The sequence below is a fragment of the Scophthalmus maximus genome, chromosome 19, assembly GCF_022379125.1.
Source record: "Scophthalmus maximus strain ysfricsl-2021 chromosome 19, ASM2237912v1, whole genome shotgun sequence".
NCBI lineage: Eukaryota > Metazoa > Chordata > Actinopteri > Pleuronectiformes > Scophthalmidae > Scophthalmus > Scophthalmus maximus.
In genome coordinates, this window is record NC_061533.1 from 19,237,514 (window position 1) to 19,251,712 (window position 14,199).

The 14,199-nt window shown below is 41.6% G+C and overlaps 1 protein-coding gene across 1 annotated transcript in view; it reads right to left on the reverse strand.

Annotated features, from left to right (window-relative positions):
• The window catches only part of LOC118313426 (transmembrane protein 132D), a 25,367-nt gene extending 11,442 nt beyond the window's left edge, over positions 1-13,925 (reverse strand). Inside the window, exons 1-3 of the mRNA XM_035638839.2 lie at positions 12,888-13,925; positions 7,381-8,257; positions 1,500-1,637 (exon numbers count right to left, since the gene is read on the reverse strand). Coding sequence (XP_035494732.2) covers positions 1,500-1,637; positions 7,381-8,257; positions 12,888-12,960 — 1,088 coding nt within the window. The 5' untranslated portion in view covers positions 12,961-13,925. The remainder of the gene's footprint in view (positions 1-1,499; positions 1,638-7,380; positions 8,258-12,887) is intronic.
• Between the last annotated feature and the right edge of the window lie 274 nt (positions 13,926-14,199).

Consider the following 14,199-nt stretch of genomic DNA (forward strand, 5'->3'; position numbering starts at 1 on the left):
AAATGGGGAAAACAACACAATGAGGTCAAACCAATACAGACATGAGCAGATAAGGTCAGTGTTCTGTCTCTCTCAGTAGGTTGTGTCTATTGTTGTATGAAGTCTGTGTTAGAAAAAATACACATTTTGCTCAAGATTTTTAAATTTGTACCTAAATGGGAAGTGAGCATATTGAAGAAACGATCAGCAAAGCTATTGTCTACTTTTTTTGTTTTTTGGCTGCATATACTTGTTCTTTTCCCGCCATGCCAACAATTCACACACGGATTAGAGCTTTAGTTTTACAAGCATTTCTTGGGGCTGCTCTAGAGTCACAAATAACCCTACTGTTTGAGTTGTCTCAGTGGATCAAATCAAGTGAAGACTGGACAACTGAACAGTAACGATATTAATGGTATTCTGCTGAATGCACCATTCATCCAAGATGTTTGGATGTCGTTTTGGTCAGCTAGAGCTATTAGCTCACCTAGATGACCTGTTCACTACGGTAGCCGCATGGCAATGTCTGTCCATAGGTCTACTGACTTGACATGCAAACTATAATATTTATCCACATCAATTTGTGCTCTTTAGATTATAATTTAAGGTGTCATGTTATTGATCCCTTGACCTTTCCTATAGTGTAATTTGTTGCTATTTGTGGATTTATAGTAAACTGTCTCCACAGCTATTGGATAGTTTGCCATGAGATTCAGTACAGATATTCAGATCACCTTCAGCATGAATTGTAATAACTTTAGTAATCCAAACTTTACGTGTAGAACCATCATCACATTTGAAAAGAAGAGCTTGTTAGAGAAAGGATATTGGCCAGTTTAATATGGTGCAAGTTAAGAAGCCACAAAAGCTGAGTTTGAATGGACAAACCTACAAATGTCCATCCATCCATTATCTATACCACTTTATCCTTTAAGGGTCACGGTGGGCTGGCGCCAATCCCAGCTGACATTGGGTGAGAGGCGGGGTACACTTAACGTAGGGCCAACATACAGAGACAAACAACTATTTACACATACATTCACACTTATGGTCAATTTAGAAACTCCACACAGAAAGGCCCTGGTTGGTTCGAACCGGGGTGAAATCCCAGCGACAGCACTAACTTAGCCCCTGCATACTGCATCCTAATAACACATGGACATGCACAACACAGCACAGTGCAGAGGAGAAGTGGGAAATTAAGGGGGGGTAAAGCTGTTTACAAGGGGCAGCTTAGGTGCTTATAGAGTAAATGGGGCATGTCCTGTTAGGACACAACACACTGTACTTCTGCAGTAAACAGTACAGATGCTTTGTTTTTACTTCACACATACACAGATAGAATATTATTTGTTTAGCAGGATTACAACAGTGTCACTTGTAACAGCTAGAGATGCTTTGGACCCTGGGAGTATTATTTATGAATTCAAAAAAATATGAATTTAAACCAATAAATATAGAATCAGTTTGTCAGCAATAGACACACAGTTAGAACACACTGGCAGATTAGGCACACTTGCCGTTTTCCAGGTATGGGAGCCTTCCTCTGACAAATAACAGCGATGGTTCCATCTGCACCCATGTCCAGAGTGATGTCCCACAGTAAAGAGTTACTGGGTGTCGCTGTTCGAAAGGTCACACCTTTCTTAACTGTCGCGCTGTGAAAAGTCAAAAACAAAAAGGTCAAGGATGTGGTAAGTGTAAATGTCCCATAAGGCAATGGATGGATATTTTAGTATATTATGTGAATAATTAACTTCACACCCTTTGCCATTTCCCTGATCTTCAATTTTTCATGCTCTTGAATTTTTTTGTGACAATACAGAGTTAAAAAATAAAAAAGATTCCCCTGCATCATCCATAATAAAATAAATATAAGACTATTAAAACTGTGAAGAAAAGTCATTATTCAAGCAAAAACAAAAAGTGGTTTAAATTATAAAAGAAAATGTCATTGACTTTACAACCACCTATCTAATCAGCCTCAACCTCTTTGCATTTGAAAAAACAAATAAAACAATGTTCCTTATGTTCATCCTTATATGTGCTCATTACATATTAGCTTCCTTGGTATCTAATTTATAAATGGTAAACATTGCGCATCTGAACATGTCAACCTTCCCACTGGGCTTTCCCAGCATGAGCAGCTTGCAGTAGGTCAAATGTTAATGAGATGTTCTTGCTCAAGAATTGCAATCAAGTCAGGCTTGAATCTTTGAGATAAAAACAGAGTGATGATAGGAGAAACAGCACTCTGACATTGAATAAATTCTACTCTGTGTTGGGCCTTGAACTTCAAAAAAAAAATCTGGCAAAAGTAGGAGAAACATTGCTCCCTGTTCAGCACCATACAATGAAACAATCTTCCAGCATCAATTGTTAATTGAAATATTAAAGATAACCTTATCATAATGCACATTTTGGATGTCTGTGTGAAACCTTGTTTGTGACAAATGTTCATCCAACATGTCATCTGAAAGAGAGGTCTCAAGTGGCCACAGATGTTTAGATGGTTGTTTTTGCTGTAAAAGCCATGGTCTGACTCGACCCAGTGACTAAACTGTAGAAGTGCAAGATTAAAGGTTACTTTTTTCACTCAAGGGTGACACTGTGACAGACAATGAACTTAGGCCACATGTCAAAGGTCAGATTTAAAAAGAGATGACTGAGCAGTGTCTTTAATCTTGTGCCTCCATGACCTGGGAGACCGCTGGTTTCCATTCCAGTGGCACACCACAGAAGCTGGTTTATCTGATTAACGCAGGTTAAGCCAGGAAGCAGAGGTTTAAAAGTTGATAGCATATGGTGCGGTGGCTGGGCTTGGAAATGAAAAGAGCATATTGTTTACTGTGAGGTACCGTTGTGTTGAAGCCTCTCTAACCTCTCATTCTCTGCCAATTTAACCGCAGAGGTCACAGAGACGTTTATTAGGAGACACACTGAACTGACAAATTCCAACTCTGGCTTGTTAAATCACTTCTGGCTCTGTTAGGCCGGTGTTGCATGGCCTCTGTGTTAATAATGTAAAATGAACAGGCTTCTCAGTGTACTGTGCATGACATAAGAGAACAGAAAGTGTTAGCCAGTCCAGCGTTATTAGTCAGATGGTTCCCAGGAGGCAGAAGAGCCAACGACAACACATGGGGACACTGAGCAAAGAGAAACATGTGCGGTTTAGCTGTGAACAGGAAACAGCTTTCTAATTGGGATGAAAGGTCAAGTAGGATCAAGGAGTAGAGTAGCTGCACCATGTTACCCCTGTTAATGGCAATACAACGGAGGTAAACAGCTAAATAACAATTATTCCTGCCTTTACAATCAAGTATCATATTTTGTACACTTTGGTTTGAACAAAAACATATATAATGTTACTTAGTTAGCTTCAGAGGTGGATTGATTATATTTGGCCACTGGCTCACTGTTTTTGAATGTGTCCAGGAACTCTACAATCATCTGCATGGCTTTAATCTTCTCGTGAACCACTCAGCAAGGAAGTGAATAAGCATAGTTCCCAGAATGTCAAACTAGTCAATAATTGACCACACATAATATGAAAAATATGATTAATATTTTTTTGTGTGGCCTCCAGTCCAACCAACATTACATTTCCTATTGTGTTTAAACTCAGCACTGATGCTGAATGTGGAGAATTGTTAGAGAGGTGTGATGATTGTTTTTTTTCAATTGGGAAAACTGTAATCAAGCGTAATCAATGAGGAAAGCATGATGGCATGCTCAATGTAGTCATGTGAAAACCTAGGATGACTGTTAATCTAGTAAAGGCTTCTGAATAACATGCCTTCCTTTAATGAAACTCCTCTGTGTATTGAGCTGATAGGAGAAGGGTTCACCTAATAAAAAGTGACACTAACAAGAAGCCTTATCTTTGGCCTTTTTTTCTTTCTTTCTCGTTTCTTGTTTAAAAAAAAACGTCCCCTGAGACTGGAAGAGGTGTTTTTGTTCTGTGTGCTTGGGAACAAGAACTTGTGTCCAAGGCCTTGGTTAGCACGCCCTGAGGAGGCAGCAGGCAGGGGGAGGCACCAGGGCAGAGAAGATGGATGGCTGTGGAGACTGAAGCTGACAGTGTGTGAGAAAAGCAGCTCTCAGGTGCTGCACCTGCCATCCATCTCACTTCTGACCACGCAAGCCATAAGTGGCACTTTTGTTTCACCTTTTACATACTCTTTCATTCACTCGCACACACACACACATGCATGTATACGTAAAAATGCCACCACAGACGCAACTGGCACACACACCGTCAGATACATTCAAAGCTCTTTTGACACTTCTGAGAAAGATCTAAAAGCTGTGGCCAACAAAGGGAAGTAAAAACAATGAGACAATTCAGAAACATGAATACGAAATACAATAAAACACAGACGGAATCTGATCAAAGACCTACAGCAGAGATTGTATCATCTGAGTGAGTTAGACAGCGTGGCCCAGATGCATTTCATAACCAAGGCTGCTATCAGGATGCATGGGGTTTGTAATTACGTCCCCGATATAATTTGTGTTCTCATCTTTGGCTTGGAGGCTTGCAGCACTAAGGGTCCGCAGTACCACCACTGAACCCCAGTGCAATCTGAAACAGATGCAATCGTTAATTATGCAGTCAAATGTCCGCCGTTTAGCCAGTCTGATGGCCAGCCATCGGCAACGTGCTTATCGTACTTATGGAGCAGTTTAGGGAGCTGGGGAAATGCTCATGCAACAATCCTGCCAAATGGCAGGCACCATAGCACTAACAGGGGATGTAAAAGTCCTATTTGTCACACAGATGAATGATTGGGCTCCCCGGTTGAAGCACTCACTGGCACCGTGTCCTGTTGACACAGAGGTTCAAGTTTATTTATCGCCACAGTGCTGCATGTAAATAAAACTCAGAGAACAAGACAATCTATTGCGGCCCATAGGTGACTTTTAACTGCTGTTAAACTAAAGGCAAAAAAAAGAAGTGAGATCATAATTACTGGGTGCACACTAATCTAATTGCCCTTTTACGTGGGCAGCGTGACGATGGTAATACAATTTGACCTTTATCAAACTGTCACTGGGAGTGACAGCTTCATTTTGCTGGAGCAGACAGGTGTGGCTTGTCTTTTTCTCAATCGACCTCAAATTTGTATGTCCCTCGACTCCAGCTATAGACATCAATAACAGGTTTATCATGCTGATGAGAGTATTAAGCAAAGCTTAATGGGACATTCAGACAGTGATAAAGCATACAGACAGCTGTTGAAGAGTAGATGAACGGGACTTGTTAATGTGCTAATAAGCTGGGGGGGGGGGGCTGACAATGTGAGTTAGAGAACAGTGACTATATTGTGTTTGAATTTCAATTTACTCATCAGTATATACTGGATAAATATAACTGCCCATTGCAAAACGTTAACTACTACAAAGCATCCTAACAAGATTGCCAATCTGCCACCCAAGAGTTAGTGGCTATCAGGTGAAGAGAAGAGGGGAAAGAAAGGAAAGGAAAAGCAGGAGAGAGGGGGGACAGGAGAGAAAAGGAAAGAAAAGTTAAGAAAATAATAGGAGGAGAGAGACAGAAAGGAAAGGGAAAGGACGAAAAGAGAATCAGAGGAAAGAAGAGGCAATGTTGCTGCTATCTGAATCCAAAACATGAGGGACTGAGTAAATGAAGGAAACGGCAATGATTAAAAGCGACAGAAGGAAGAGGGGAAATCAGCATTTCTTTTTTGGCTTCATTGCCTCAGCGTAAGTCAAGAGACAGAAACTAAATGAAACCAGCTAATGAAGTTGAATACATGATCGAACCATTAAGAACATCTGAATGCAAGGTAATGTTTCTTAGGTGAAATGTCGGATTAAAAACACCATCAGCTCGGGAGTTCCTTTGTTTCCTTTACAGCTCCAGAAAAGGACTTAATTCTGACAATTCAGACTCAGCTCTGAAACCAGACGAGAAGGACACGTGCATCCATGCATCGCTGTCCACTCAATCAATATTTAGCTATTCCAGCATTAAGGACTGTCGAAGTGAATGAATGGAGGATCAAGTGAGAAAAGGAATTGTCTCCTCACCTGCTCACCTCCACTGAAGCATGTACTGTATGAGCAAGTCAAAGCCGAAGTAGATATCATTTATTTTTCATAAAGTATTGATTGTGTACAGCAGTGTTTCTCAATCCACAAGGGTACACGGTGACTATTGTTCAGGTATAGTTGGATTTAGCTGCCTTTAAGGACTTGCGTGTTCTGCTTTCGTTCACCTTACTGGGCATCACCCAAAAACACTGCAAACAGCAACACCCTCATCATTTATTACATGATGTGATACCAAACCACATTTGAAAGAAAGATTTATGACATGCTTTTCTCATGGTCAAAGTCTAAGGAAAACACATACACAACATCTGGAATAATAGTAATGCAAAAAGTCTGTCTCTGATCAGGTCTGTGTAAATCTTAACTCGTCTGCTGTGACAGTGAAAAGACACAAATCCAGCGATGCTTCTCTTTGACTTCAGTCTGGTTGACGATATAAGATATAATGCTGCAGGCGACCATGAAACCCAAACAAAGCAAGCAAGTTCGAGGCTTATATTTCAAACACAGTTTTGAGGTGTCAATCTCTCATGTTGCATCATTTAACAAACTGACATCCTGAGAGGAACCCATGAGAATGGGAATAAGTGTTGTTTTTCTTTCATGTGTGCATCTGTGTTTCTTTTCCCACAGATGATAAGAAGAGAGGTGGTTGAGGCGTTCATTCTTGGAAAACATAAGCACATTTCTTGGATATAAGATGAGTCTCTATTACCAAAGATGTCACAGAGACCTCAGGAGAAATTCTGATTGCTTTTAGATGGTTCTACAAATGCACTCATCTCCAGTCAAATTGCAATATTCTGCATTGCAAAATTGACCTGGGCTGGTAATACACATGATCTTCTTTCATTCAATAGCAGTGGATTGCATGTATGAACACAGATCCTGAGAACACCCATGAGTCACGAGCTACACGTGATTTTATTTGATCCATGTCAACCTTGATGACTACCACTCTCGAAACAGCCCTTAATGTCATCAGGCTGTGCTCACTCAAACATGTTGTTTTCTACTTTGACTCAAATAATCTATCCCACTTCCCAGAGAGACAGTTACCCTCCATGATATTTTCAGAGAAATGCCATAATCCATCCTAAATCTCATTTCCTCCAATATTCCCTTATTTTTCTTAGATGGCACCAGATTTGTGCAAGGATTTGAGATGAAGACTGTTATTGAACATTTCCCTGTGCTGAATTCCTATTGACCAATTGACAATACAATTTAGAGCACGCTGGAGTGATGGCAGTATTTCACCTTGATGTAGGTTAGTTTCTGAAGCTGGAAGCCGTGAGACAACAGTAAACACGGTCTTACCTGAGTGTGAAGTTAGACAGCTGAGCAGAGCTGGCCATGAGAATGTAGAACGTGGCAATGTCAGTCTTCTTCAGAGGTTTGGAGGATGTCCGTATGACAATGGCATTGCCAAGCTTGAGTCGAGAAAGGGTTGCCATTCCTTTAGGGACCTGCAGAAGACGTACGCTGTCAATCCTCTGCATGGGAGTGACAGGAACATACTCGGCCTGCTGCTGTGAGCCACTCCAACGACTTCCATCCACAGAGATACATTTCCCTCTGACTTTAGGCTGAGCCTGGTAGTACAGCTCCACAGGGTTCCCTGCAGATGGGCCCTGCCTCTCCCTGCTGGTGCCCTCTGACCCTGGAGCAAACCAGCCTGGCGCAGGAGCCAGCTCGGCAACGCAGGTACCCCTCTCGCCTCCCATGGCACAGGAAGCCCTCACCTCCTGGGTCTGCCAGAAAGCATACACTGTCACACACGGTAGCTCATCCACAGCTCCTTCTCCCCTGCCCCAGTCCCTCCCTGCAACATAGAAGAGCACCCGCACTTTGGGCTTGGAGGAGAAAACCCGTGGTGTTAGCACGAAGGCTTGGATTTTCCAGTTAAAGGTGAAGACCTCCAGGGTGTTGAAGAGCTGCACAGACTGGACCAGATCTAGAGGCACGATCTGCTCTGTGGACATAGTGCCATAACTGGCGTTGACAGCTGGCTGGCGGCTGGCTCTTAATATAACAAAGGGCTGCGTGTGACTCTGCATACTGGAGTTCCTCATGAAGTCCTGGCCAGCCTCCTTCAGACAGAGGTATTCAGCATCTCGCACGTCGTAGTTTACTGGCAAGAAGACCGGGAAAGGCACTGGGCTCTTCCTGTCGGTCAGCTCTTTACTGCTCAAATCTGTGATGTAAAAATAGAAAATTATACTAGGCTCATTAAAAGTCACAGGACTAAATGTTAGTACCAGATTTCTCAGCAAATAGGCAAAACAAAGGTGAGGGCATCACCCTTCATCCACATTTGAGAATAAAACATTATTCCAGGAACTAACACTTTTGGGATTAAAAGTTATCGAAGGCCAAATGATCTGCTGAGTGAGGAATCAAAGTATTACACTAAAAGGCCTCTGAGCTTAACCTTAAAATCCCTGTAACAGAGCACACAGGTGAAATAATGTAAATTACAACAAGAGAAGCTTAGGAGACTTTTGGTTTGTGAGGCAGCAGCTTTTGCTTGCATGGAACTGCAGTTGAACTCTGTGGATTTGAAAATTTGCAGTGTGGTTGCACCCCAGTTTAAATCGTAATCTCTCAATGGAATGTGTACTGTGAGCCACAGATATGAACATTCATTAATCCACTGCATGTGGCAAGTCCAAAGTGCACCTACATGAACATGCTGCAGGTTAAAGCTGTCTATCTGACTATTGTGCAGAAAAAACAAAGACCCTCCCCTGCTCTCTACCAAAAGTCAGATAACCCTACAGTTTAAAGAGTCCCTAACATTATCTGACTGCTCTCTCCTCTCATAATTTTTGTACAGTCCCCAAATAATATCCAGTAAAAAAAAACATGCCACGATTAGATAATATACAAAAAAAACACTTCTTCTTTTCCAATAGAATTTATTTTGAAAACCTGGTTACATTTACTAGGAGTGAGGGACAAGATGGAAAGTTTTCATGAAAATATTGTCTGTCATGTTTTTGTCCCCTACTTCCCCTCCACTGGCCCAGTTTCCCCTCTCATGGATGAGCTGATTTCTCCACATGGGCGGGGAAGGTGGGATCTGATACATCTGGCACAAGGTTGAGATCAGCCATCAGAGACTGGGATTATAATGGCTTTTCAGATTGTCAGCAGGATGTGTATACCTAGCAGATCCACCATGAAATAAAATGAGACTGCTGCACCATCGTGTGAAGTAAAAGACCTGGATGCCATATGCATTTTGGTGAAACTATGAGGCTAATCAAAACAGAGATACATCTTAAAAAAAAGTATCTAATTCGCTGAGTGTATTTAATGCGTAGTTATCATTGCTCACATGTTTTCAAGGATTAAAGGCTGGCTGTTAAATACTGATCACAAGTGCATAGAGTGACCTTTTTACATGAGTGAGTAAAAACAACCCACAGCATAAATATTCCCTGATCTGGTTTAAGAGCTTGATGGCGGTGAGTGTTTGCCCCAATGGAAATGAGGCAGAGGTCACCAGGCCATCATGTGTCCTCAATAAACATCCATTTTGATAGAATTATGAAGATTACATCAGCTGACCTGCACTGTTTATGGAGTGCCTGATTGCCCTACTTGGTGAATTAAGGACAAAAAAATACTGGTGTTTACTCTGGAGATTATGACAAAATGGATGAGGCTGCACCAAGCAAAGCATTGCCTGGTGAAAAACATATATATCAAGCATGTAAGACAGAAACGAATTATCATCTCTGTTATATGAAGTGTGAGAGATCATATCTAGATCTATAGACCTATGTAAGAGTGAAATTGTAATAAAAGATGCCAGTCATTATGTCCTTCATGGTTGCTTGTATTTCACAGGTCCATTGTCTATCTTGGTCACTCTCTGCTGCTTTTTCCTTCTCACTAATCCACCTGGTCCAAGAGCCCAAGATGCTCTGACAGCTCACACTGCAATGACTATACTATAGGTGTCAAAATCATAACCCAGCAGGCCTCTGAGAAAGACAACAGCATTGATCTCCCCCTACCCCCATTCATTCCTGACAAGAGTGTCAATCATGTTCTCTGAGTGGGCGACTCACAACATGAGGCAGAGACTGGAGCTAGGCACAGGGCTGTCCTGGCTTAGCCTACCGGTGGCCATAGTGACAGATGTGCTGTTTAATACCAGAGCTGGCAGCAGCCCGGGCTTGAGTGAATATAAACTGGCTCAGTGACTCCAGGAGGAAACAAAGTGCTTCACGTGCATGTACAGCTGTGTCTGATGGGTCATCAGTGCTCTCGTTGTTATTTCACACGCTTTTCATTTCGTAAAAACCCAAAGGAGACCATTTAAATGAAGCATACACAACACACAATCTATTTACGAATATGGTGCCAGACTTTGCAAGAAACTGTTAATTATTCATTGCGGTTGAAGAGACGTATCATTCTTCATAGCCCATAGGAAATTTAACAAGTAGCCTGTGTAAACAAAACTCCACTTCTATGGTCCTCTCATCACGATGAGAGTCCTGCCCTCAACTGATAAAACATGAGAGCAAATCCGCACCACCAGCTGTTCCAGCCTCTCAAATCACTCATTTTGAAGAGCCTGAGATTCTCTTCCTCCTTGGCTGAGTCAGAAAGCATCAGTGTTGCCATTGCCATAATTCAACTGCCTTTAAAGGCCACCTCTCCTGCATACTGACATGTTTACTGCCTTGCATTGTTGCTTTATTGTCTTTTTTTCTCTACAGTATGTTGAATGCTCTCTAAGAGGACATCATTTAAATCCATCACTTTCTTTGACAGAAAATTAACATCAGGTTGGGGTTTTCTTTGAGACTTTCAATGTGTACAATACCCCTCAGCTGTGTTGTGATTTTAGTTGAGTCACATGAAGAAAGTACAATGTAATTGAGTGTTTTACTATCCAAAATTCCTCAACAAATATCAGGGATGGAAATGAAAAGCATGTTACCAGGGCTCAAAAAGTATATTCTGTATGTATGTATGTATTCTGTGTATGTAACACCAGAGTTTACTTACAGATTCATTTTAATAAAAACATAGCGTCTTAAGGCTCCAATTGTTTTTATTGGCATGTCAGCCAACTTCTTTTCCATGTACTACTCTTTCAGCTTTATTTCTTCATTTGTTATCAAACTTTGTATTATTCTATTAAAATGCACAAAGCTTGAGCAGCCCTTGTGAATTCTAATGTGCAGTAATGGCTTCTACCATATGTGCAAAACAGATGCAGATGTGAATCAACTCCCAACAGCATCACAGGCGACAACAATGGAATGCCTGCATTTGAAACTGTGACTGAGAGATTAAAAGACATGTTTGTGTCCCAATGTTTCTCTTTAATGCTGCCTTTTCAAGGTTTTGATTTAGATTTGATCAAATATTGGTCCCATTTATGGCAATAACTCAAATGATGCACCTGTGCAAAAAACATTTTCTTAGTCTGACGTTAGCACTGTGTTTACATATCTTTTGACTGGCTGACCTTTCCAGTGCATCTACTTTTAATAGAGCACCAAGTAGTCTCATTAGGATCTGACAGCTTGCCAACGAATAGGTCCTTAGACACAAAGATTTGTATTGATGTCATCTGTGAGACACTAAGAAACTTAGAACTCATCTTGGGTTTTGGGAGGGTGACAGCTGCTTGCAACAGAGGAAAGCTGTTAGCATCCTTATGAATGTTTATTCTAAAGTTATCATACCTTTCAACAGTGGGATTAATTATCCAAGGGTGTCTACATTTTGGAGAAACTCTGATTAAAAAAGTTCTTGGTGACAAGTTTGTTAGAAATGTAAGGATGCTACAATGTGGCGCCTGTTGCAGGCAGCTAGTTGGACTAATGTGGCCCCCAATTAAATGAAAAGTCACAAAGATTCCTATTTTGACCTTATGCTCACAAATTTCATGGAAAATGGTCAACTGTTCAAAACTTTGCACTGCAAATCTTTTTTTGGTTTTTTTTGGTCACAAATCTGAATCATGTGCTGACAACATTATTTGTGTGTGGGGGGGGGGGGGGGGGGGGGGGGTTGAAGGAGGTTTAAGCTTGTGCAGTGATTGCTAGGGATTGCTTTGTCTTAGTTAGTGTTTTATCCACATAAATCAGCCTGACTGCATTCCCTGGAAATAGCCATCTATGAGGCAGATATAGGCTTTTTATTCTGGTAACGCTCCTGTGATGAGCTTTTTTCTTCTTCTTCTTTTGCCATTATCAAAGTTGAGAATTTAGATTGGCTCTGTTTTGTCTTGCTGTGTGTGAAAATTGGGTTCCCTGGTTTTCTAGCAGACATCCATGAGGGGAAGTAATATGTTCCCAGAGACCAGCAAAGTGGCGAGCATAGGGCAGCAGGGCTCAAGTTGTAATGTAACCCCATCAAGTGTTTTACTTCTCTCCAATTTCATCCTTAATGTTTAATATCCCACTCTGCTGTGGCACCCCTTTGCAGCGAGTAAGATGTGCATGCGTGCCTCACAGGAATACTGTATCACTGTGGATTAAGATTTAAGTTTGTGTCACAAATGAGGTCATATGTATTATTTAGACTTCTAGAAAGGGCTGTTTTGCTGCTGGCGTGGCATTGCTGAGAAAAGGTCCACTCCCTCCTTAACATGTGCGCATGATAAAAAGTCCATTTCAATTGATAACTTGTTTTTTTAGCTGTTATCATTAAATAATGTAGACTCGATAAGCATGCTGCTAAAATAGCGATATATCCACGAGGCTTTGGGTTAATTCGCTGCACTTTGGTATAAGCTGGTCTTTATACAATTAAAATAAAAACACGCAACCAATTACTCCCAGGTCACTTACCTTGTGTGAGAACTGCTGTAATTGTTGCAAAGACTATCTGTAAGATGCTCCAGCTCTGGCAGTAAAGGCTCATTTTGGCACCCGGCAAGGCTCGCTGATTCCAGGCAAGTTCCCAGTGTCCGCGACGTTCGGTCTTGTTTCAGCAGAGTATGAAGGGGATCGTTTCAACCATTTTTGCATTTCGCACATTCGACATAATCACACCTGTGAGAATACAAATTGCAGTGTAATCCGGCTTGAAATAACCATGCGTCGCGTCGAGATATGTTCATCGGAAGGTCCCCGGTTGTGCGTAAAAGTTGTGCGCAACGATTCCGGAGATGTCTCTCCTGGAGACTATGTGTCCGGTCGGATGATGTGGGAATCTTGAGCTGAAACTGCGCTACCGAGCATCAGTTGCGATGAGTATCAGCCTTCTAAGCAGATAATCTCAACAACTCAAGACTGAGTCCGTTTCCCCGTCTGCCGCCCGTGCAGGGACTCTGCGCTCTCAAACGGCTGTTTGAACAGACAGTGATCACTGACGGTCTTGTGCGCAATCCTCATGACTCTAAACTCATCATCCGTCACTGTCCGTCCACTCCGAAAGCTGCGTCCCGTGCCCAGCCGGCAAGGATAAACCCCCTGCGTCGGTTTGGGTGGAACATCAGAAGAAATGATCGAACGCCACGTATTTGGTGTTAACTGTCATCGAAAGCTGTTAATGTAGGGGCCCCATTGTTTTTTTTCAATTGACCAAAGAGTCAACATAATATTCATCGAATCTGAACTTCACGCAGTTTCATCTCAAGACTCCCACATTTTCTGACAGGACACAAAGTCTCGTCAACCCAGAGTCAGCACACGATGAATAGTTTCTGCAGCCGTTATGGAAGATGGATGTTCAGAACTGCGGCGGAAATTGGAATCATGGATGTGGCGACGATTACTTTACCCACCATGTAGCGGTTTATGATAGATCATTGAAGATAGAGCCAAATAGATATAGATACCATAAGAATAAAGCCATGCAGTGGTGAAAGTCTTAACTGTGGCGAAATAGAGGATTCGCCAAATCTTTTTTAAAAAGTAACTAAAACTTCCCTTGAATTTCCACCGTTTTCCACAGCGCAATATCTGTATTGACTTGATAAGCTTTACCCCAAATTGTTGGATGATTTTCAAGTCAAGATATGACAACCTCATCAGACCTTCACTAGCAGAGTGTGCTGTAATAATCACAGTTCAAATGCATCCAGGGCAAATTGCTGTTTGATAATCAGGACGTTATTATATCACACTCATCCCATTTTTATCGTTCATTCACAATTTT